This window comes from Staurois parvus, unplaced genomic scaffold (genome assembly GCF_062004578.1).
Source record: "Staurois parvus isolate SC_StPar_1 unplaced genomic scaffold, SC_StPar_1.0 ptg000120l, whole genome shotgun sequence".
NCBI classification, from domain to species: domain Eukaryota; kingdom Metazoa; phylum Chordata; class Amphibia; order Anura; family Ranidae; genus Staurois; species Staurois parvus.
In genome coordinates, this window is record NW_028317916.1 from 6,074,588 (window position 1) to 6,101,515 (window position 26,928).

The 26,928-nt window shown below is 38.5% G+C and overlaps 1 protein-coding gene across 1 annotated transcript in view; it reads left to right on the forward strand.

Moving 5' to 3' along the window:
- Positions 1-26,928, forward strand: part of CPED1 (cadherin like and PC-esterase domain containing 1) — a 349,788-nt gene that overhangs the window by 298,389 nt on the left and 24,471 nt on the right. Inside the window, exons 18-20 of the mRNA XM_089672109.1 lie at positions 1,672-1,892; positions 2,586-2,687; positions 15,647-15,734. Of these exons, the coding sequence (XP_089528235.1) occupies positions 1,672-1,892; positions 2,586-2,687; positions 15,647-15,734 (411 nt within the window). The remainder of the gene's footprint in view (positions 1-1,671; positions 1,893-2,585; positions 2,688-15,646; positions 15,735-26,928) is intronic.

Here is a 26,928-nt window from a genome sequence, read left to right on the forward strand (position 1 = left end):
AGCAGCTCTGTACCTTGTGATCGCTGTGATGATTAATCACATTGGTCACAAATGCAAACAGCCCTCCCCTTCTTTCAGTGGAGGACTAATTCATGAATTAGTTCCAGATCACAGACAGCAGCAGCAAATATTTAAATTATTATGTACATCAGATCTATATCCTTTCTTTCTGTTACCAGTAAATTAACCTTTACACCTCCTTTATCCTGCACAACTGCACATTAGCCACCTAATCTGTAATCTTCCTCTGTTTGTGACATTAACCCCCCTCAGCTCCTCAAATCAGAGGGATCTGCTCAATTGAGCTTACAATTTAAAAGGGAGGGTCAAGTGATACAAACGGTAATACATGTGATACAAAAGGAAATAATTGTGAGGGATGATGGGTGATGGAGAAAATAAAAGTACAGATGTTATGTTATGGGCAGAGTAGGAGACAGTCAGATTGGGGTAGGGAGTTTCAGAGGATGAAATAGGCTTGGGAAAAGTCCTGGAGGTGAGCATGGGAGGAGGTGACAAGGGAGCTAGAGAGCTGGAGATCTTGTGGGTAACAAAGATAATTATTTGGTAGGTATTTTGAGACTGAACTAGTGATGTAGCTGGGTACAGAGTTGTGGATGGCTTTCTAAGTTATTGTTAGCATTTTAAATTTTAGCCATTGGGTGAGTGGAAGCTCACATTAGGTTGTATACTTTCCAGAGGAGATCATTTGTTTTTTGTTTTTGTTTTTTGTACAGTCCTGAAATTTTTATTTGATATGTTTTATAACAAAACGTAAGGGACACCGTTTCTCTTCCAATGTATATGGATTGATTTACTAAAGCTGGAGAGTGTAAAATCTAGTGCAGCTCTGCAGAGAAATCAATCAGCTTCCAGGTTTTTTGATCAAAGCTTAATTGAACAAGCTGAAGTTAGAAGCTGATTGGCTACCATGCACAGCTGTACCAGATTTAGCACTCTCCAGTTTTAGTAAATCAACCCCATAGTATTAAAGCAGTGGTCATTATATTCCACCAAAAGAAATCTTTATCTGTCCCAAAAATGATATAATATGTATTTTGGTACAGTGTTGTAGGACCCAGTAATTGTCAGTTAGGAATTCTTCACACCATTTCTGCAGAGCTGTATGTATAGCACAAACAGGGCACATAAAAATAGCTGTGTGGTTGTGTTAACACAATTTAACAGACCTGGTTTGAACAAACCCTGAAACTATCACAGCACTGAAAACTGAATAATGGCTTGGAAAGGGGTTATATCCACGTGTTACGTTTAAATCAGGAAAACGGGGTTACAAAGTGGATTAAACATCATAAAAAATACTTTTACACTTCAAATTCATCCTGGCATTGCCAAGTAAACAGCACTGGTAATTTGAAGGTTTGGTGCCTTGAATTTCAATCTCCACAGGTTTAAACATCAGGGGCTCTCAACTCTCTCATCTTTGTTCGAATAATTATTCAAAATAGCAGTCTCCAATGTGAATGTACCATCAAACATTGATTCAGACACTGGGAGACTGGACAGAGACATGTTACATTATCTAACTACTGCATACCCAAATATCCTTTTCTTGGTGAAAGGATTCCCTTTAAGGTAACCTGTACATGTAATTATACCTCTTTATTGGTGTACTAAAGAACTGGTGATAATTGCTTTTTTCTTCATTAGATCCTTTTTATTGGAGATTCCACCAATAGAGGGATGATGTATTATTTGATGGAAAGAGTTAATGGAACACTACTGGAGTGGCAGAAAACACATGGCATCAAACTTTTCGATAGCATAAATGATGGCAAAACAAATATCAGTTATTCTTATTATCCACAATTTTGGATTGATGTCAAACAACGTCCAACGTTTGAAGAAGCATTAGAACAGCTCATTGAAAGGTAAAGAATATCACTTATGCAAGTATTCTGTACAATGAACACATGGGTGAAAAACCTATGAATTGGCATCTAGAAGAAGGGTTTGTTTTAGATCATCCTGACTGCTGAAGAAAACACATTCTGTTATAAACTGACAGCTCAGGGCTGCCAAAACAATGACACGGGACCACTAAAAATATAAGTGATAAACAGGAATGCATACAAAACATTTGCAAATGCCTTGGTTTGTTGATATTGTTGGTATTCCAGGATTAATATTACAACATGTAGTTGTGGATCTTATTTTACCAATTGGCAGGACAGTCATAGTCAATAGCCTGATATGGTATATAAACAAAAAAAAGGATGGTTTTTGGAAGTAAGAAGATCTTAATAACTGGATTTGAGACTTCATAAAGAGACATTATTGAGGTGAAGAAGCCAAGATTTTCCGCTGTTTGGTTTTCAAAGTTCAGTTATTAGGTTCCTGATTGTGAATATGATTTAAAAAAAAAAAAAATAGGAAATCTTTCATTTGCATTATTTACTGGTTTAATGTCTAATAAAAAAAAAATATATATATATATATATATATATATATATATATATATATATATTTATATAGTTATATATATACACAGTATATATGCTAACAAATAAAAATAACAGTCCCTTTTATTAGCTATTTTCAAATATATTTATTCTTGATTTTAGGTCCCGTCCTCTTAAGAACACAAACCAGACTGTATTGGTTGTAGGAGGAGTACAATGGCTAAATTCAGATCACTTGAAAATTATACACAGTGTTATGGAAAGGTAACGCTCATCTGTCCAATGGTCTGTTGATGGGTAAATGGTCTGTTCATTTTAATAATTTTTAATACTAAAAAACATAAATTTTCAAGGATCTTTAAGAGATGATGAATCTTTTTTCAAACCCTGTATTTATTGTGAAAATGTTTTACTGTAAAGACTCAAAATGTTAATATAACGAATAGCTAACAGAACATTAACAGGGTAATTATCTGTGTAATAGCCCCCCATCCATTCCCCCACCAAGTTATGGGGGTAAGGAGGGCAGAGTTCTGTAGCCCAGTGGAGAAGTCAGGCAAGGCTTAGCTGTAGAGATGCACTGCGTTTCATCTGGACCAATTGGCACAGCACTGTCAACTGGAGGGAATCCCATGCTACACCATATCCTGAAGTACTGGATATTTATTAGTTACATAGTGGGTAAGGTGGAATAAAGTAAATCAACCTACTTTATATAACAGGTTTTTTTTTAACTTTATTTATTATTATTATACAGGATTTATTTAGCAGTTTGTACAATACTTTACAATAGAAAGGGGGGTAGCACTGTTACAAAACAATAAAATACAAGACCGTTAAGAGGCCTCTGTTCATAAGAGCTTACAATTTATTAGGTTGGGGCAAGTAGTACAAAATGTAATAAGTGTGAGGGATGGGCTGATGGAAGAATTAAATGTTCACTTGTTAGGTGGAGGTGGAAATGGCTTCCCTGAAGAGATGAGTTTTCAGGGGTCAGCTACAAAAAGTAGGAGATTGCCAGACAGATAAAGGTAGAAAGTTCTAGAAGACTGAATAGGCTCTGAGAGCTAGAGAGCAGGAGGTCTTTGGAAGAAGTGAGAGGATGGTTTGGGTAATGTTTGAACAAGATTGGTGATGTAGCTCGAGTTGTGAATGGCTTTGTATGTTGTTGTTAGTATTTTGAATTTAATTTGCTGGGCAAGCCAGCCAATCTTAAGCCAGTGGAAGGATTGGCAGAGAGGAGTGTCTGAAAGTATGTGGAGGTAAATGAGTTGCTTGGTGGCATCACTAGTTAAAAAAGGTAAATTTTAGAGATGCTATGATGCTATGAAAGTAAAGTCTTTTGACAGTGATTGGATTTGGGGCTGAAAGGACAAATCAGAGTCCAGGATTATACCTAGCACAATGGCATGAGGGGAGGGACTGATAGTTTCATAGTATCATTGCTCTTTATAGAGAAGTCAAGGAAGTTGGCCAGAACTTCTGGCAACATATATACCTCACATTAGTCATTCCAATGGTAGGAAGACCCCCCTCCCTAAACAGATTTCTCAGGCATTCGCTGATTTTTATTCATCCTTGTATAACCTACAATCGGTGACACCGTCACAAACACAGGTGGAAGACTACTTGAATTTCTTGCGTCTTCCTTGACTCCCCTCCCCACTGTGACAAGATTTAGATGATCCTGTGACTATAAAGGAGATTCAGGCTACTCTTGGCCTGGCTAAAATGGACAAAGCTCTGGAACTTTATTTTGCTATAATTAAAGCTCATGTTACCATCCTTGGGCCAATATATGATTAAAATGTTAAATGCTCTTGGTCACACAGCCGCCTTTCCACCCAATGTGTTAAAAGCACACATTTCAGTCCTTCCAAAGAAAGTCAAGGACCTGTTTTCATGTGGAAGTTATCAGCCAATATCACTGTTAAATGTCAACCTTATAGTATTCACCAAAAGTTTGGCTTACCGCCTTCGCCAGCATTTGCCATAACGTCTTCATCTCGATCAAGTCGGATTTATTCCAACTCACAAAGCTCAAGATAACACTATTAAAGTCCTCAATTTGGTCCATGTTGCTAAATAAAGTAAAACCTTGTGCGTATTCCTGGGAAAAGATGCAGATAAAGCATTTGACCTGGTGAGTTGATGGTTCATGTTTACTGTCCTGCGCTATGAGGGCTTAGGCGATACCATGATTAACTGGATCTCTAATATATATTCTACCCCAACTGCATTGGTCAAGGCCAATAGTGTCCTTTTGGAGCCCTTTCCTATCACAAACTGGTCCCTATCTCCTTTACTTTTTGCCCTCACCTCTGAACCATTTCTTTGCAAGATTTGGCTGAACCCTGACATTACTGGCCTATAGGTAAGAGATTACAAACACAAAGTATCGGCCTATACCAACGATATACTCTTCTCCCTGACCAAACCTTCTGTCTCCATCCCCATCCTTCTCTGGGAATTTGAACATTATGGAGCTGAATCTAACCTGAAAATCAACTTTACAAAGTCAGAGGCAATGGGATTCACTATGCCGCAATCACTAACCCAAACATTGCAGCTTAATTATAAATTTAAATAAACCTCTACAGCTTTGAAAAACGTACAACCCCCCCATCATTTGGCATGGACCTTTGCACTGAACTTTTCATCCATCCTTAGCAAGACCTTGCTAAGTAAATGCCACCAAGGCCTTCATTCGTGGTTTGGATGAAAATTTCTATGCTTTCTCCAAGCTCGATTGTTATTCCCACCGATTGTTATTCCCAGCACTTACTTCAAACAAATCCACACTGTGTTTACTGATTTTATTTGGGCGCATAAAAGGCCCAGGTAATATTGCCACTTGTTATCTCTGCCTGGTTGACGTTAAGCTTTTGCTGAAACTTGAACAAGCTCAATGCAAGATACCCCTCCAATGGGCCTTCTAGTGTTATGTGGACCTTCCATCTTCTGTTAAAACACATCCACTAATAGGCTCCACTCTTTAAGTGTGAGCCTCTCTTTTTTCCACATCTTCCTTATCCTCTAGCCACTCTCCTCTATTTCTGATTCTGGATAATCTGGATTTCCTTCCTGGACCCTTCTGCACCTTGCTTGACTTCTTCCAGGCATCTTATATCCTTACTGCAGACACTTGGCCTACTGTTCAGGCATTGATGGACTTGACTGGGCCTTATGGTTTAGACTTCTGGAGAGTGTTACAACTTCAACATTTCTTTGGCTCTCTTGCTTCACCAAGCAATTACCGTTATTCAATAAAGTGGAAATTCACTTGCTCAGCCAAGATTGACTATTTTTTAATCCTTATGCTGCTAGCATTAGTAAACATATAGGAAAGTATATCATATTTATTTGTTTTAAACTTTTTTTTTACATTTCCTCTGTTACTTCCTGGTTTTCCTGCCTAGGCAAATGATGTTATACATCCCAGTAGTCTTCAGGAGGGGAAGAAGGATTTTCTAAGCTAAGCACACCCTCCTGCCTGCATGCCTGGGCTATGGTCAAATGGATTCCAGGAAGTAAATACTATATGAATCATCTGCCCTTACTCAAGATAACCACAGCCAGATATGCGAGGGGTGTTTTTCAAAGTGAATTCTCAGCAAAATTAAACACGGAGACATGGATGAACGAAGGAGTTTGCTTTGAATATTAAAAATGAATTACTGTACATGGGGTTGATTTAATAAAGTTAAATATACTGTGCACTGCCATGGTACCATAAGTGCAAGTGCACTTCAGATGCAGTCGCTTCCGAGGGGAAGCTCTGAAATGAGGCAAAGCTCTGCTGATTTCTTTTATCCAATCATGTGCAAGCAAAAATGCTGTTTTTATAACTTTCCTTGCATGTTCCCCTCAGATCTAGATCAACTTCACTTTTGAGTGCACTTGCTCCGGACTTATCATCAGTCGATCTCAGCTTACCCTATCTCTGTAAATGGGAGACTGATATGGGCAGAACTTTCATGGCAGATCAAAAAAGAAACATTATCCTTTTTGTCCTGAAATCATCCATCTGTACGCGAATAAAGGAAAATAACTCAAAGATATTAACCAGTTGGTAACGTACCCCATCTGTTCTTCACTAATGTTTTTTGGCTACTATCGACTGCTGTTGGACATGCCGGGAGGAACAGGGGACATTTCTGCACATATTTTGGTCCTGCCTCAGACTTGACTACTTTTGGAAGGAGGTGCACAGAATATCACAAAAGTTTACCGACTACCAAATCCCAGAAGATCGTTCCTTTTTTCTTCTTCATGTCTCAGACATTCTGACGAAAACTTACAAGAAATCTCTCGTATGCCATCATCTTAACACTGCCAAGTCATGCATTTCTCATGCATTGTGGAAAGATCCACAACCTCTCTCCATTGGGCTCTGGCTCAATAGAGTAGAAGAGTTGAACCAGGTGGTGGTCTTTGTGCTTTCCACTCAAAATAAACTTGATTTGTGTTCCAAAACCTGAGACCATTGGAACGTGTTTATCTATTCTGAAGATAGTAAGGCTCTCTTTGAGACAAGCCCCGATGGTTGCAGTTCAGTTTCTGTCTTGGTTTTCATCCTTTCATGCACTCCTTTTTTATCTTTCTCTACCCCTTTTTCTCCCCAGTCCTTTCTCTGTTGCACTGCTCCTCTACTTGAAAGAAACATGCAGTGCCCTACTCTTACTATGGCTATGTCTTTTTTTTTTTTTTCGTTTTGTTTTAATTTGAGTTATGATACTCTCTAGACTTTTCCATGTTGGGGGACAAAGACCAAACAGCAGCCATGCCCTTGATGTCTTAGTTTCAGTCTATATCCAATTTGTCCTTCAGGGTCGTACCCAACTTTTAGGTTGGGTTCCCTTTGGAGACTCTGTTATTATTATATACACTATATTGACCCTGTCGCATTGTTTCCTGTCAATAACTTGTGTGTTTCAAGTTATATGGTTTATGTTGCCATTGTATATACAGCTTGTTGGATGCTGCATTTCTTGAATAAAGAATTTGTGGAAAGAAAAAAGTCAGAGAAGGGGGTGAGGAGTAGAGAGATATATTTGGGTCTCATAGGTATAAAGATGGGATTAAAAGCCGTGGGAAATATTCAAGTGACCAAAAGCGGAGGTGTAGATAGAGAAGAAAAGGGGTCCAAGAACAGAGCCTTGGGGGACCCTTACAGAAAGAGGAAGCAGAGAGGTAATAGCATGGAAACAGGTAAACATGGATAGTCCAAGCAGCAGTCATTTACCTGTGAAGGAACACAAAAGGCATGAAGAGAACGTGATAGAAGCTGTGTTTAAACTGAACACTTGTTTAAAATAACACTTAATCGAAAAAACTCCTTGTATCTACAGTCATCACTAATACCACTAACTGTGGAAGGGCTCCAGCAGTAAATACCCCTTGCGCAATTTAAGATTGAACCACTTCTCTTCCAACTTCATTAGGTGGCCATATGGGCCATATGTCTTCTTCATAAACCTTTATATGCCTTCTTGATTGTCTCTTCTACTGGGAGAATAGGCTTAATGTGTGCAGTCCTTGTAGTTTCCTCTCAACTGAGGTCCTCCAGCTACCTTATTAGTTTCATTGTCCTTCTCTAGACTCCAGTTCAAGGACATCATTCCTGCAGATTGGTGACCACAATATAACTGCATATTCAAGATGAGGCTGAATCAGTGTTTGGTAAAGTGGTAGTATTACAGACTATTGCAGAGTCTGTGGTCAACAAGGACCCCCAGATCTTTTTTCATCCTTAATTAGAGGTTCTCCCCATAATGATTATCTTGCATGCATATTTTTAGCTCACAAGTGCATTTCTTTACGTTTCAATAATTAACCACATCCACCATGTAGCTGCCCTTTCCTTTATTTTAAAACTATTGCCCTGCTTAGCTTGGTGTTATTGATGAACACTGAACTATCTGTTTCAACATCTACATCATTCATGAACTAGATAAACAGAACAGGTCCCAGGACAGAGCTTTAAAGTGGAAGTAAACCCACTTTTGTATCTTTTACCTACATGTAAGCTTGTAATAAAGCTTACCTGTAGGTAAAATTAATATCTCCTAAACGTTCACTGTTTAGGAGATATCCTCTCTTTTTTACAGCCGGTGCATGCACTGTGCCATGTCCCAAGACTCCTGTGTGCATGCGTTTAGTGACATCATTGTGACTCGGCCAGTCAGACATCCAGAGCTCATGAACCCAGAAGGAAGACCGATGAAGAGGGAAGCCCTGTCAGCAGTGACAGGTTGTCGCTGAAGGGCTTAGTTTTAAGGTAATTCCTTCATAATGTGCGAATATGCAATGCATACTAGCACATTATGCCATTATCTTGCAGAGGATTTTTTTTTTTAATCTGCAGTTTACTACCGCTTTAAGTCACATTGCTCACAACTCTAGACCATTCAGAAAATGAGCCATTTATTATCACTCTCTGGGTGCACTCCTGTAACCAGTTTTATTTCTATGTACATACTGTACAATTTCATTGATGCAAATAGACCTTAATTTGTAACTTAAGTATCAAATGCTTTAGTAAAGTCTAGGTAAATTATACCTACAGCCCTTCCTCTACCCAAATGCCTGATCGCTGCTTTAAAGAATGTTAAAAGGCTAGTCTGAAAAAATATGATCCTTACTATTCATTCCAATACTTTACATCACATTGATGTTGGGCTGAATGGTTTGTAGTTTCTTGGTATATATCTCAACCCTTTTTTGAATATCGGTACCACATTTGTTTTTTTGCCAATCTGTTTGTACTATGTCAGTCAGTAAGGTGTCCTTAAAAATTAGAAGTTCTGTGAAGACTCCATCTGGTGTAATGCACCTGGCCCTGGTGATTTATTCACATTAGGTTTTTGTAGTCTGGTTTGAATACAGATTTCTATTAGCTACAGAGGTACATTCAATAAAAATATTAATATTACTACTTAAGTTTACTATAATCCTCCTTTTTATTTGTATAAACTTAAGAGAAGAATGTACTGCATTTAAAGTGTTACTAATCACACAACAGTAAAATCAGTCTGTATCAGCATGCTTGTTATACTCATTGTGGAACCTAAAGGGTTAATCCTCTGCATTGGGTAAAAAGGCTGCTTGATCCTTTCTTCTCTGATCCTCCCCTTGTTCCACTCTTCCAATCCATCTTCTGATAGTACAGAACCGTAGGAGGCACTCTGCAAATGCTCAGTATAGCATGTATTGCTAGAGAGTTTGTTTTTATTTTTTTTTGGGGGGGGGTGGATATGATCAGCACAGGGCCAATCAACACTGTTCCGACAGAGGGTCAGGGGTCATGCAGCCTCATAGAACAGTCAGATGAGAATGAAACTCCTGCTACAAGATTTAACCAGAGATTGGCTGGACACTGATAGAAGTCACACGACTGCTATATACTGCTGACGAGAAAAAGTATTTAGCAGTTTATATTTACGAAAAAAATTGCATTTCCATGTTCAGTGTACTATGGGAGACCCAAATAGTGAATGCAGGGTCCTGGGGTTTAGCAACACTTTATTACAGCTGGCTTTTCTTACCACCTTCTGGCACTAAATGGAATAGTGAGGGAAAGGAGAGGTATGTGTTGGGGAGGGATGGGGGATTAAAGTAAACCTGTTGCTTCACCCTTCATGGGAAAAGTCAAGACTTTCTTTAAGGTTCAAGTTCAAAGCACACATGGGGCTTTATGTAGGAGCAGTGAAAATAACTACGGAGTACATTTTTTTAGAAAAAATAAAGTAAAATCAGCTACAACTGATAATGATATTTGATTGCAATGTCAATATACAGTGCAAGAAAGATAGCTTGGTATTATTTAGTCACATGCTCATTTCTCACCCAATATAGTCTGTAACTGATAACCTCTAATCATCACTAAATGTTTTTGAGCAATATACTGTAGAATAATCATAACAATAAAAGTTGAATTCTGCAGTTATTTGCATTGATATTTCAATCCATTGCACATGTTTTTATAATTTGTAAGGATTGATGAATGTATTTGCATACATCAGAATTAGAATTTTTTTTTATGAATTTCATATTTTTGTATGCATGAATGCATTCATATGATTTGTATGCAAACATTACCTATGATCATGTAGGTGAAGTATATATATTGTGATGGGGTATAAATGCAGGACCATAATTAGAAGGTCTATTAGCATTAATAAATACTAAACAGAAATGATATTCTACTTAACAATGCAGGAATGTGTCATATAATAGGACCATAAAAAGGAAGAAAGAAATTCTGCAATCAGTAGAATACAAACAGGAAACACTCAACTGTCAGTCATGCTTGATTCCAGTGCATGTTCATAAAATGTATGTAAATGTATTTTCTTAAACGTGGGCTTCACTAATGATTAATTCCGTCTAATCTATTATTTGTTTGATGTTCTATTTGGTAAACCTATAGCTTGAATGTATATTAAAGATTAATAAAGGTAAGCTCATGTAAAACTTTTTAATTTCAGGGGAATTTGGCTTTGAACAAAGAATCTTTTACCCTAATTGTTAAATATTAGGTATATTTTTAACATAAACCAAGTCATGTATGGGAACACCTGCCATGCATTTAAAACAAGAGAACAGGGCTTAGTCAAGAGGGGAATATAATTTGTAAGGAACACAACTGTTATGAAATGTCAGGTAGAGGGGTATTCACAGATATGAAGTGTCATAAAATTCTTTGGTAAGTTTGCCATCTGATCTTTCAGCTAAATACCTATTCGGGTATACTTTGCTTTTACAATAGTATCAACCATGTCAGCCAATGGTGATGGGAATTGCATGGCAACATTGCCTGGTAGTATTTATCCTACTGCTTGGTAGGATTCCTGCTGTAGCACTTATCCAAGTGTCGGTCAGAGATTTGTGGGTCTGATCCCATAGGGTATCCAGCCAACTCAGCAGGCAAATCTTGCTATGGAAGAACAACAAAGAGGTTTCTTGTTCTTTACTATTTGGTCATACAGTTTGTGCTAGCAGCTTTTCCAGGTTGGGGGGTTTAGTTTAACATTTTTGCTGGGGTTTTAGTGACAGCGCAGGAGGTTTTTCCGTATTCCAGATCTTGCTATTAATGACCTAGAGTGGGAAACGAGTAAGGTAATCCTGCACCCCCACCCAGAGGTAGATGAAGATTCACTTGGCAAATAGTTAAATGCTTAGAAGCAGTGTATGAGCAAGCACTAACATTAGGGGACCACAGGACCAGGTTGGCAAAAAAGCATAAAGTGGGAGAATCCTTTCCACAGTATCCACTGGAACTACAAAGCATAACAGCAGAGATATGCTGAAAGGGAAAGGGGCAGAGTAGGATGGCCTTGCTAGGATAATATGGACAAATGGCTGAAAAAAACAGTTTGTAGACCAGCTGCTGTTTGACAAGGCCAGAGAAAACTACAAAGAGAAAGGTATAAGTACCTACACTTTGAAGTCACACTATCAGAAGCAGACATAGCATGTCAAGAGCAGAGACACACAGGCTCGCACACACCCAAGGCCATCATAGGTTGAAAATCGATAGATAAACCTTCAATTAAACATATGGCTCCATGGGAGGGGGCCATCTAGAAATTGACAGAAGAGATTGGTTTGGGTTAATCAGTTTGCGGCAAGGTTAAACTCATCACTGACCCTGACTCGAACTTCACTCCTAGCAGGCTTTTGAGTCACAGAGGCATTGCTATGAAAAGTCCATGTTTGTGCAGCTTCCATTATTCCTTACTGTATGCATGGTTTTTGCCATCTAGAACCTGTTTTGCATTATTGATTTTACATTTGCACTTGATTAAAAAACTTCAAGCTACATATACTGCCTGTATGATTATTCAGCCAATTGCCTGTTCTGTTAAAACACTTTCAATAAATGGTTCCATAAGCAATCCTAAATTATTAATGAATTTCTGACATTATAGCTTGAGTTTCTATTAAATTTCTAAAGCATTGTATCAAAAATCTTAAAGCAAAAATGATACTTCCGTATCTGGAGCTGAAGCTCCCAGAGTCATTAATCAGCATATATAAAGGAAATACACTTTCTTATGCAAAGGAACTGAAAATACCTTCTGTTTTTTCATGCTGAACATTTAATGCCCTTTGTACTTATTACAGTAAATTTAAATGCAGTTTTACAGTGTTGAAGTCCCTCTCCAGTTCAGACCTAGGACCACCTAGGACCCACCTCTATGAAGTTGTTTGTCTCCCTTTATTTGAATGGACTTCTCAGAGCTCCAGTTTACTTACATAATCTAAAACATATACTGTGCATTTAATTGACTTTCCTCCAGATTGATCATAGTGTGGATTAATTTACTAAATGGAATAGAGCATGTTCAATTTGCAAAGTGAATGTTCATTAAGCTTAGTGAATATGTGGAAGCTGTGGTCACTTTTATAATCCAATCATTTTAATTATCCAAACCTTGTTTTTTTAATTTCCCTTGCATGTGATTGGGCTTTCATAGTGAACAAAGCTTTTACCTTACCTAAGTGAACATACACTTTTCAAAGTAATCTACCTATATTTCTATAGTAAATTAGCCCTATGTGTCTGAAATAGCTGGATAAGAAAATGAGTCTGTAATCTCCTGTAGAGGCCAGAACTAAACTACTCATCAATATCTGTAAAATTCTGTAGAATATGAACACATACATTCTATATATAAAGATCCATATACGAGTTGCAATCTGATTGTACAATCTTTGTACAGTCTCCTTTAAATTAAAAAAAAAATAAAAATATGAGGGCCTATTCAAAAAATATATAAAATGGTGAAGCGCTCTAAAATAAACTACATAACACACACACAAATAATAAATATGATCCACACACAGTGCTCAGATACAATCTGTATCCAATCGTGACCAACCGTGTACAATAGTGAAAAGCAGGAGGTCCTGTTATAAAAAGTAACATGTGACTTCTAAACAACTGTAAACTATTAAAAAAATCCCTCTCCTGTCCCAATCATGGGACTATATAAATAGTGTGTCAAGTGAATCCCTTTTTGGGGACAAATAATAAAGTGTTAAGTGACACAAATAAACCCCCTTAAGCTTGTATAAATCCTCATCAACATGAGCAAAAAATAATTTACGGGCGTGGTGGCCATCTTGGTACACCTTACAAACCCATGCAGTACACCTATATGCATGAGGTTAAGAGTCTGTGTATTGGAGATTACATGTGAATGAAAATTCTGCTTCTTAATTCTTTATGGATTAAAAACGTTACTGTACCATGGAGGAATCTTTTTTTGTTTTACTATTTTGATCCTGAGTGGGGGTGAGCTATTTTGCGGTACCTGTGCCAGGAGGGGTGCCAGGAGGGAGCTGAGCGGAGGTACTTAAAGTGTGGTGTTCATGTCCTGGGACCAGTTTACATCTAGTAGGATTGGTAGGTGATCCTTAAAAGTGTGCTGGCCCTTAGTGGTCATGTTTTGGAGGTGAGGGGCCATCTCGGCCATTTCTGAGGAGTTTGTACACCAGAGTGAAGATCATTGTTTTTTCACGGCATCACTTACATGAATTATATGAAGATCACAATTATATTTATATGTTGTTTGGATATTATGGGGTTTTTTTTAATTATTTTTTTTTTGCTCATGTTGATGAGGATTTATACACGTTTAAGGAGGTTTATTTGTGTCACTTAACACTTTATTATTTGTCCCCAAAAAGGGATTCACTTGACAAACTATTTATATAGTCCCTTGATTGGGACAGGAGGGGGATTTTTTAATAGTTTACATTTGTTTAGAAGTCATGTTACTTTGTATAACAGGACCTCCTGTTTTTCACTATTGTACACGGTTGGTCACGATTGGATACAGATTGTATCTGGGCACTGTGTGTGGATTATATTTATTATTTTTGTGTGTGTTTTGTAGTTTATTTTAGAGCGCATTACCATTTTATATATTTTTTGATGTTTTCATACCTATTGGGTCAGGTTGGGTGAAAGCAACTTCATTTAGGGCTTCCATATAAGCGCAAGAGGTATTCATAAATAAGGGCCTATTCAAGTCGTTCATTCAATTTGTATCCAATCAGGCATGCCCTTGCTCTACATAGTTGCTACAATTAGACTATAAGATGTGCTCAGTTCAAGGCATTTCAAATATAAAACTATAACTCATGGCTAGATTCACACCAGTCCAATTTGAATTTAACTATGATCTCATTTTTGTGGGTACCATAGGTACTAAAGGATGATGCCTTGAAGAAGGAACGATCATATCAGTACTGATGCCTGTGCAGTAGACTTTATGTATGGGGCTGTGAGTTACTGCTGCCTGTGATGAGCCATGCAAAAATCTATTACAGTCTTGAACAGATTTGCCCTTCCTTCCTATTGCTTGTCTATCAGAAAAATACTATAAATATTGTGATTATTGAGTAGGGAACACTAAGTAAATGCTGCTTTTTCACTGTAGCAGACAAATAAATAGCAGCCAATTTCTCAAATAGGTCTGTCAGTGTAGCTCTGTGTATTTTTTTTTCTTTACTTCTGCTGAAAACCAATACTTTGCATGAACTGTTTGCAAATTTTACCATTTCATAAAAGACAGGCAGTAAATTTCTTACCTCTGGATTTTTAAGACTGCGTTTTTTTTAATCGAATTATGAAAGTAAACTGCTTTGGTACATGATACTTCTATATCGATTGGGTCTATAACAGCCCTTCTCAACCAGGGTTCCATAGAAGGAGATGTTGCTAGCCGTTCCTTGAGTAGTGAGCAATGACGAGAAACAATTTTACATTGACATCCAATATAGTCACTTCTACACTGATCACCAATATAAAGGGGCACTACACTGTTTACTTATACTGTATAAGAGCCACTTTTCCATCAATCACAAAGGTAACAGTGACCTACACTGACAACCAATGTAAGGGGGCATTTCCCCACTGACCACTAGTGTAGGGGAATGCAATATTTCTGGCAAATATTATTATAATTACTACTATTTATTTATTTTCTGAATTATTAGTAAAAATAATCATCTTGTCAAATATTCTAGGTATACCACATTCTTTATTTAAAATATTTTTTCGGGTTGAGAAAGGCTGGTCTAAAAGAATACATTTTCATATTTATATTGTCCTTTGTTTACCAAATGTATAAACATTTGCTGACATTTCACATTTTCAAAAGCACATATGAATATTCTATAGTAAAAAAAAAAACCTTTTATTTTTGCAGGAAAAATCTGCCAGCCATTTTGGTAATCATAAAATCTATAGGAATGGGCTTCCATCTGCCAGTGCGTGGTATTCGCTCACTATCTCCTGTAAGTAATATGATATATTGAAACTAATAATCTCATTATACTTGTGTTTATATAGAACAACCTTTAGACCAGTAGGCTGGTTTTCAGTCTGTAAAGGCCAACCCTCAGGGTCATCTTTCTCCCTCCCTTTGAAGAAGCTGCCCTATACATTGTTCTTCATTTTGGTGGTACCCCTTAAGTACAAAGAAAGTGTGATACATTATTGTGGTTTTACCTAGCTGGAAATAATGGCTCACACTAGTAATATTATGTTATTTACTTCCAAATGGATAGATAACAACATAAAATTATATTTATAGCTTCCTTAGAGTGGTGTGACTAGTTGCTACTGAGCAGGGGTGAATTCAGACAAGCCACATCTGAGGTCTGTATTTGTATTTAAAGTGGAACTTTACCCATAACAATTTGATAAAAAAATAATGTTCTTTAGCAAGGAACATACATTGCACATTAATAATTATGCTACCAAAATTAGTATGTGCTGTAAATTGCCTCCAGCATTGTTCTTGTTGGAGCTGGAGGCTGCCATTTTGCTGAAGATATAGCCCTGGAGCAGCAGTAAATCTTTAGGCTGTCCACAGATCAGCCTCTACATTTTTAGCGCAGTGTCAAAAATAGAGTGTAAGTGAGCATGTTCAGATCAGGGTGAGACTGTGTATTAGTGGATTTTAAACAGTATAGACTTATTTTTAATTTTTTACATAGCTATACCTGAATGAGTACAGTATGAAGTGATTTAGCAGGACTTAATTTTATGACTAAAGTTCCACATTTTCAAAATGGGTTTAGGAGAGTCAAATATAGGGCTTCCTTTGAAAAATAAAACCCTAAGGTTCCATTCACGCTTTGCGATTTTGAATCATGGGCTGAATAGCCGTGATTCTACCTGCAATTGCAAAACACATGACAATCATAGCATAATGCGCTGTGTGCATTTCATTATCCTTCAATTGAAATTCTGCCGAGATTGTCTTATGACAGGTATATACAACAATCGCTGCAAACCACGCCTTTACAAATAGCTTGAATCTTGTTGCCGGAAAAGAAGCAAGAGCTTCTTTTTAGGTGAAAAACACACATACACATAGAATCACATGAAAATGACTATGTCAAACTTGCGTAGCAGAAGTGCTCATTCCCATTATGCAATAATGTGAACTGGGTTTTAGAGCAAAAAGGTTCCAATTATTAAACTTAAATACCGGCCATTACCTTTAATAGTCCCCATGTATAGTACCGTGGCTTTACTAACTGCCAAATTTAAATGAGTAATTATGCTTATTTTGAACAGGTTAGCATTTGGTAGTGTTATCTGATGTATTATCATTGGCCATAGATTTAAGAATAATGCCTGGCTTAGTGGTATGGTAAAATCAGCTATAACAGTTACAAATATAATCAGAAATGACAATGAACATAAAGATCCAAAATGAGACAAGAAGGTAGCTATATGCACTAATGGTATTTAATCTTGCAGGCCAAAATGAAGTCAAGACCATGCAGATCACTATGAAAAGAAAACTGTAATACCAACCTAGTGTACCAGTGTAGCATCTTGTAAAATGTTATTAAAAAACAATAACAGTAACAGCAGTGACTACAAAGCAAAGAGTGTAAACTTGACATGGACAAGATGTAAGAGTAGGTGACTGCCGGTTACCAGTGGCGGGGTACAAACGGTGCTACAAACCTCACTCTGACATACCTGATAACTTGTGATGGGTGTAGAAACCTTTTGCAGCAGCCATGCCTCTTGATATCCCATCTAGCTCTGGGCAGTATTAACTACGGTAGCAATAGAAAAGATGCACATGGAGAGGGAAATTGATAGAACAATACCTTCAAGGCATACCAGCTCTAAATTAATTCATTAGTATATGTACTGTCTATTACCCAACATGGGAACTCTGATAGTTGAGTTAGGGACCTCACTTTGCAGAGATACTTTGACTCGGCAATGAATTGAATGTGCAAACATTTCCCCCCCCAAAAGATGTTTTTAACCCGAGAAGTAAGTTATAGACTATTAATCCAACGTGTCCTCAGAAAAACACAAAGTTAAAGGATAAGTTCAACGTTCCAAAAAATAATAGTAAATGCAATTTTTTTTTCAGGTAAAAAAAATGCATTTATTATTTTTTTTTTGTTAGGAGCCTGTAAAGCATTGCACCTGCAATCGGCAGATTGTGGGTGTAATGCCACGATCCTGCTGTCTATTTGTGTAGCTGTCTGCTCGTAGCTCCAATACAGACAGGCAGTTACACAGTGACAGAAAGCTCAATTAACTACCTAGAGTGCTCAACAGCAACCTGGGAACTTGTAGTTATCCCATTCACAGAATACTGTGAATGAATGATGTGGTCAGGCAGGCGGAGCCCGCAATGCCACTTTTTTTCAGATAAGATCCCCCACTTGCTGTCAAAACGGGGGATCAGGGGGAGTGGAGACTGATGCATCTGTACCATGTTACATGTTACACCCTGTACTTGTTACAAAAAGGTGAACTTATCCTATAAATACAGCTCGTATGAGCAAGTAACCAAAAAATAAACCAAATGTGTAGAATTTTTAGGAATCTTGAATAAAAAAAATATTTTGGGGCCTTATGTATCAATTTATTTTTATTGTTATTATTATACAGGATTAATATAGCACAAGCAGTTTGCGCAGCGCTTTACAAAATGAAGGTAGACATTACAGTTAGGTAGGTAGTATGGCAGCTGATGATGGATGGTGTGTAGGGAAACCGCTACTGAGCAGCACTTCTAAAGAGTGGTGACAAACTCTGTGCAGAAGAAGTTGAAACAGGAAGGTGCTTCTAAGTGCAGTATTCCAGGTCAACTTTAATAAAAAGCGGTTAAAAACACTTACAATGTACTAGTACAAGCAGGCTCTAATGTAATCCGTCAGTAGCAGGGCTCTGTCCTTTGAGTGACAGAGCTGCTGTGCCAGCCAGCAGATGCAGGGGGAGGTTGAGGAGAGGTGTTAAAGATGGCTCGCCGCTCTGTTCGGACCACTGGAGCACACGCTGGAATGCACGCTATCCACAGACCAGAAGTGACATGAGCATGGAGTGGTGACGCGTTTCGGAGCATGAGCAGAGCTCCTTCTTCAAGACCAATGTCCAGGCATAGGGAGAGCCAGTTAAATAGGGTAAAGAGGCGGGAAAAGGGGCTGTCAGTGGGAAGGAAGGTACACACCTCCCAAAGACCAAGCTGGGTGTAAATATGGAGCTGTTGGGTGTGAAACAATAGGAGACTGGGAAAGCAGGAAATAAAAAACAAAGAGAAATAAAATCGGAACTATGTTTGTAAGGACTGAGTGGGGGTATATGCAGTAACATATTGAAGAATAGTTAAAAAACAGGATTTGAACATTGTCTAAGAAGATATATAAAAACATTAATAAAGATAATAATGTAATTATAATTACAATTGAGAGATGGGTAAGAGGGAAAAGAAGAGGGGGGGGGGGTTGAGTGTGCAGACGGGTATCTGCTGTGGTGTGACAAATGATACACATAGGTAACCTGGACATATTAGAGTATAAAAAATAAAATATAAAAATTACAACATAATCATAGCACATAAGTACAGTCTAAACAAAGGATAACTACATAAACGTGTGTGTGTAGCCGCAGGCAGAGATGAAACAATATATGTGTATGTGCATAGACGCACGCACAAAAGCACACGCGTGTATGCACACACACAAACACACAACCCCCATATAAACATGCATTCACATGCGTTGGCACACGCAGGCATAATGCCCAGCACAAAACAAATTGTACGGTACTATAGGATGGTATGCATTTCAAGGTCCTTATTCAGACAACCAGGAGATAGTACATCTAATGTGTAAATCCAATACGTCTCCCTACAGCATAAGAGAATCTCTCAGCTCTCGGGAGCACAGTGGGTATGGCTTCAATTACCCAGACTCTTAGACCCTTAGTGGATTTACTATGTTGTTCTGAGAAGTGTCGGAGGACACTGTGCTTGTCAATGCCGTCTTCGATAAGGCGGTGGTGTACGCCAAACCGTTTACGCAGGATACAGATGGTTCTTCCTACATAATAAAGAGTACAAGGACAAGCCAAACAATATACCACAAACTCAGAAGAACATGTGTAAAAGGCAGGGATCTTATATGTTTTACCTTTAATGTTAAAGTCTTTTTGGCAATGGTGGACAAATGGGCAGGTTAAACAGAGTGGTTTATTGCATCGGTACATGCCTGTAATGGGGAATAAACTTAGGGGGGCAGTGTCCCACTTGGTTGGTTTCAATTTGCTAGGTACTAATTTGCTTTTAATAGTACAAGCTTTTCGGTAAGAGAACTTAAGTTTGGTAGGTATACTGTCAAGCAGGTGTGGATCTTGTAAAAGGATAGACCAGTGTTTCCGCACTATCCTTTCCATGTGTGTGTCGGTTATGGAACTGAGTGGTAAATCTGATGGTGGAATTATTATCTTCAGGGCGAGAATGCATGGTATTGGGTCCCGTGTTGTAGAGTTTCTGGGCTTCATCAATGAGGGTGGGTGGGTAGCCTTTCTCAAGGAATTTGTGTTGAGTAGTCTTGAAGTTTGGTACAGTTATGTTTTAATCTACAAAACTGTAATTTATGGAAATTATTCAACCACCTGGGGTGGTGGCAGCTCTTGTAATGTAAGAAAGAATTACCTGCAGTTGGCTTTCTGTAGTGTTGAGCTAGATAAGATGATCTTCATGACACATGAGTAGGTCTAAAAATGCTAAGGTGTTTTGATCAGTCACAGATGTGAAGGTCAAACCCATATTGTTATTGCAGAGGGACACGAGTTGTTGAACGCTGTCAATATCGCCATCACAGATGATGATGATGTCATCTATGTACCTTCCGTAGTATACGATGTGTGATGAGTGTGGGTTATTATTCCAAAGGTACTCCTACTACTCCTAGTAGCCCATGGTGAAGTTGGCATATGAAGTAGCAAAGTTGGCGCCCATGGCAGTGCCTTGAATTTGGAGGTAATAATCACCATCAAACTGCAAGTAATTATGTGTTAAGCAGAATTGAGTGGCATCTATTATGAACTGGGCATGCTTGGGATTGATGGTGGGATCTTCAGACAGAAAGTATTCTAATTCTCTGATACCAATATCATGTGGTATAGAAGTGTAAATAGATTGTACGTCTAATGAGACCCAAAGATAGGTTTATTACCAGGGGTAAAGAGTTATTTGTTCCAACAGGTGTATGCCATCTCTGATATATGATTGTAGATTTTTTGCCAGAGGTTGCAGAAAATGGTCTATATAAAGTGAAAACCCGCTAGTGACACTGTTCATGGTTGCCACTGCCAGGTGGATGTGTGGTGTTCTTGTGTATTTTGGGTAAGTAATAGAAGTAGGGGGTGTGATACTATTCTTTGATAATGAAGGAGGATTCCTTTTGGGATATATATTTGTCAAGACATGCCTGACTGACTAAATTCTTAGCTTCTTTTTGGAAGACAGCCAGTGGGTCGCTTCTTGGTTTCATGTAGGTGTGTGTATCAGATAAGCGGTGCATAGCTTCTGTAATGTAGTCTGTTCTATTAAGGATAACTATACTCCCCCTTTGTAATCAGGTTTGATGACTAAGTTGATATTATTAGTGAAATTTTGCAGAGCTAGTCGTTCAGGGGCGGTAAGGTTATATATCTTATTTGTGGGTTTTTTGGTGGCATTACACATAAGCTTGAATTCTGCATAGACAACTCGGTTAAAGACCTCTATGCAATGCCCTTTGGATTGGGTAAGGTAAAAATTGGATTGGGGTCGTAATTGGGAATGTGTGATAGGAGGAGATTGAGTCAGATGTTGGGTGAAAAGGGATAGATCCTCATCAGAAACAACCGATTGGCCCGGAAAGTCTGGGTCATCAATATAGAGTTCTTGTAATAATTTTAAAGCTAAAGAATCATCAATGGTCTGTGATGGAGCAGTGTGGTTACAATGGGTACCATGGAATGGATCAGATTTGGCTGATTTTATGTTGTAAAATCTTTTGGGTGTAAGGTTTTTAATAAATTTATGAAGATCTTGAAACAGCTGAAAAGGGTTGAGTTGGGTGGTAGGAGCGAAGAAAAGGCCCCATCTGTATTCCTCTTATGTTAACTGATGGGTAGACAAATTGAACATTTTTATTGCAGACGTGGCTTTCTGGGATATGAACTTAGGTCTGCCTCCTCTACCCCTCCCTCCTCTACAATACGTTTTCTTTTGGGAGGTCTGTGGGGGAGGAGGCTGGGTCCTAAAAAAGTCACCAGGGGGCAGTGGAACTGGGAAAAGAAGACATTACAGTTACAATACAATTACAAGTGGAAACAGAGGACCCTGCTCGTTATAGCTTTAAAGGACATTTTGTGCTAAGTCTCATGTTTTCATCATTTTTCAGTAGTGTGGCCACACAAAACTGCTAAGGTCTTTCATCTGATTGGTGGCACTGGCTTAAAGCAGACCATCGCTCAGTTTATACTGTATTATATTATTGAAAGCTTCAAAATGTTAACTGAGAACATCAGGGTTTTATCTAAGCATCTCTAATTCTGACATTTTACTGCAGATAATAGAAACCATGAAGTGCCCCAAATCTAAATCCTATACATTATGTTATTGTATATTTCAGTATAAAATATAGGTCTGCTTTACAAGTCAGTAGTAATCTAATCCATATGCTTTACCTTAGCACAGTGCCCAAACATTAGTCAAACTAGCGAGCATTTCTGCAGTCATGTCTATTTCAATACCGGCCCTTATGAGCGAAAGGGTACACTTGACAGTAGAGTCATCACCTGAAAATAAAATAATTGCAGGGTATTGCACAGCTAGCTTACGTTTTATAACATTACTGCATAACTCTCCCCATATGTGCAACACTGGCTGTGGTCCATGTGGACTCAGAAAGCTCACATAACACATCCAAGGTGACTTGCAAACACATTCCCGACACTGTCTGCTCCATATGACCAAACAACCGCACAGTAAACACACCAAATATGCCTTCATTGTGCTGAATTACATCAGTTTAAATAGTGCAGGCTGCTTGTCTGCAGAATAACAAGTTAACAGAGGTATCATGTTAGGCTTTCTGTTTAGATACTAACCGTGTATTTATTGGCAGTAGCTTATGCTTGACTATAATGATAATTATGTATGTTGAGCAAAGATACTATCAGCAAGAGCCCATGGTTCCATAACAGATGTATATGAAATATTGTATATCATGTGTAGGACCTGCTCTGATAGTGTGTTGCTTTGACATCATAAGAACAGATAAGTGAAATATTGTAAGCACAGATTAGGGACAAATGTGGTAAATCGAGTTGATGTGCATATGTTTAGAATGTATAGGCATATTCAATTTCAAGACAAAAAAGTGTGTTTAGCTTGTGGTTAACTCTTGGTTTCAAGTCATTTTTTGAAGATTGTAAAGTGAATCTAGTATATGTAGAGTAGTGTAATGCAAATAATTTCATATGTGTATGTAATATTTTTAACCGCTTCCCCTCCGTCCTATAGCAGGAATACTGCTACATGGTGGCAGGGGTGTGCAAAATCACACACATATATATATATACATGATTTTTCATTTCCAGGTAGGGGGCATGCCGTGTACGCGCCCTACTCGCACCGCCATTCGCAGCCTTGGCTGTCAATCACCAGGTCCCGACCGGTGATTACATGCTGACACCAGGTGAACACAGACTATCTCCAACAGGGGAGAAACCTGTGTATAAACAACACAGATCTCTCCCGTCAGCTCCTGCACACTGCTTTGTACGGCTCTGCATAGCAAAGCCGTACAAAGCAGTGTGCTTACAGTGAAACACAGCACACTTAGTAAAACACATACAGCACACAGTTAACCCTTTGATCGCCCAACATGTTAATCCCTTCCTGCCCAGTGCCATTAGTACAGTATTAGTGCTTTTTATTAGCACTGATCATTGTATTGGTGTCACCGGGGGATGTCAGTGACACCAAGTCAGTTCCCCCTAGTGTCAGAATGCCCGCTGCAGTCCTGCAGTCCTGCTTTAAATCACTGATTGCTGCCATTACCAGTAAAGAAAAAAAAATTCCAGCATATATACAGTTGTGTTCAAAATAATAGCAGTCAGACATCACTAACCTGATCAATCACTGTTTTTGGTGGAAATGATATTTCTACATGGCAAATAATTTACTAGCAGGTGTAGTAGAGTAATAGAAATCCAACAGACCCAACAGTCATGACATGCATGCTGCTGATTCTGTGTAATTGAATCACTAATTGAAAGGGGCATGTTCAAAATAATAGCAGTGTGGAGTTCTACTAGTGAGGTCATTCATTCTTTGAAAAACAGGTGGCAATTATTGCCCTTATTTAAGGAAGGAAGGCAGCAAATGTTGTACATGCTGGTTACAGTGCATTTCTCTCTGAAATTCTGAGGAAAATGGGTCGTTCCAGACATTGTTCAGAAGAACAGCGTACCTTGATTAAAAAGTTGATTGGAGAGGGGAAAACATATAAAGAAGTGCAGAAAATGATAGGCTGCTCAGCTAAAATGATCGCAAATGCTTTAAAATGGCAACCAAAACCTGAAAGACGTGGAAGAAAGCGAAAAACTACCATTCAAATGGATAGAAGAATAGCCAAAATGGCAAGGACTCAGCCAACAATCAGCTCCAGGAAGATCAAAGAAGGTCTAAAGTTACCTGTGAGTACTGTTACAATTAGAAGATGCCTATGTGAAGCCAAGCTATCTGCAAGAAACCCCCGCAAAGTCCCACTGTTGAAAAAAAGACATGTGCAGAAGAGGTTACAATTTGCCAAAGAGCACATTGACTGGCCTAAAGAGAAATGACGCAACATTTTGTGGACTGATGAAAGTAAGATTGTTCTTTTTGGGTCTAGTGGCCAGAGACAGTTTGTCAGACGACCCCCAAACACTGAATTCGAGCCACAGTACACTGTGAAGACAGTGAAGCATGGTTGCGCAAGCATCATGATATGGGGATGTTTCTCATACTACGGTGTTGGGCCTATTTATCGCATACCAGGGATCATGGATCAGTTTGAATACATCAGAATACTTGAAGAGGTCATGCTGCCTTATGCTGAAGAGGAAATGCCCTTGAAATGGGTGTTCCAACAAGACAACGACCCCAAACACACTAGTAAACGTGCAACATCTTGGTTCCAGATATCGTATGTACTCTCCAGCGCCTCAGGATATGCACAGCCAAAAGGGAAGCCAAGGGCACAAGGACAGCGACAACCAAAGGAAATGCTCCAGGGATGCAGCCCTCCTCAGACGGGGAAATCAGCCACTGGATAGAGAGAAAACAGGTGGCGCACACACCTAGTGCATTATCCAAGGTTTATTGTTGGAGTGAAATAATAAAAACATACTCACAGACGAAGCATGTATCTAAAAAGCATAGAAAAATGACAATGGTCACAACGGCAGGCAAGGTGTTCTCACTGTCAGTACGGTCAAATGTGTGACGCGTTTCGGGGATGAATCCCTTTCCTCAGAGCTGATGACCAACCTCTGATGCTGATGTATGATGAATGGAAAGTAAGAGCCTCGCTGTTGATGCCTGTTCAGCTCTGAGGAAAGGGATTCGTCCCCAAAACGCATCAACCATTTGACCGCGCTGACAGTGAGAACACCTTTCCTGCCGTTGTGGCCAATGTCATTTTTCTATGCTTTTTAGATACATGCTTCGTCTGTGAGTATGTTTTTATTATTTCACTCCTACAATAAACCTTGGATAATGCACTAGGTGTGTGCGCCACCTGTAACATCTTGGTTCCAGACCAACAAGATTGACGTTATGGAGTGGCCAGCCCAATCCCCGGATGTTAATCCAATAGAAAACTTGTGGGGTGACATCAAAAATGCAGTTTCTGAGGCAAAACCAAGAAATATAGCAGAACTATGGAATGTAGTCCAATCATCCTGGGCTGGAATACATGTTCACAGGTGCCAGAAGTTGGTTGACTCCATGCAACACAGATGTACAGCAGTTCTCAGAAACAGTGCTTATACAACTAAATATCAATTAAGTGATTCAAAGGAAAGCAAAATCTTCAAACATTTTTCAGTTTATATAGTGAATGTTTGAGTTTGTAAAGAAGAATACAAACACTGCTATTTTTTGAACAGTCTAATATTCACTGTTCTTCAATTTTTTTAGAGGAACAACACAAATTTGATATATTTTTCTTGATTGGAATAGAATGTGTAGTGTTCCAAATGCATTTGTGTGTATGGAAATAAAAGCTATTAGAAGGATTTTGAGCTTTATTCACTTTTTTCAACACACTGCTATTATTTTGAACACAACTGTACCGCCATTTGTAAATTTAACGTACACCAATGAATTTACGCATATAGGGATTTTTTTTAGCAAAGACATGTAGCAGAATACATTTTGGCCTAAATGTATGGTGAAATTTGATTGTTTAACTTTTTTTATTGGACGTGTTTAATAGCAAAAAGTCAAAAAATTGTTTTTTTTCTCAAAATTGTTTTTTTATGTTTATAGCGCAAAAAAAAACCTGCACAGGCGATCAAATACCACCAAAAGAAAGCTCTATTTGTGAGAAAAAAAGGACGCAAAATTCATTTGAGTGCACCATTGCATGACCGTGTATTTGTCAGTTAAAGTAACACAGCGCCGTAATACAAAAAATGGCCTGGTCAGGAAGGGGGGTAAATCCTCAAGTTTTAAGCTGTCTCCTATGTATAGTTAGTAAATATGTGTTTCTATGGGACAGCTGTATCTGCCTATCTCACATATAGGTTGGACTTCCTACTTAGTTCTGTTGATGAGCACTTATAATATAAGTAAACCCTCACCTTTTAAAACAACCCATTCATTTTAAAACAGAAAGGACAGGCAAACATGTGGAAAAATATTTTTTTAAAAAACATTGTAAACACCTTTTTTTTTCCTCTGTAGGTAATCACACACCTTCTGTTCTCTGCTGCATAACAGCTGGGGGTGGAGAAGCAGCAGCACACTGGTTTTCCCAGTGAATAGCTGTGCAAGGGATGAGGGTGGTCAGGACAAGTCTGACCACTGCAGGAGAGCAGGCTGTGTCCCCAGCATAGCTAGAGAACTAACCACACTGTGCTCTAATGCCTAGTGTGATCAGTTTTTAATAGGAAAGCAGA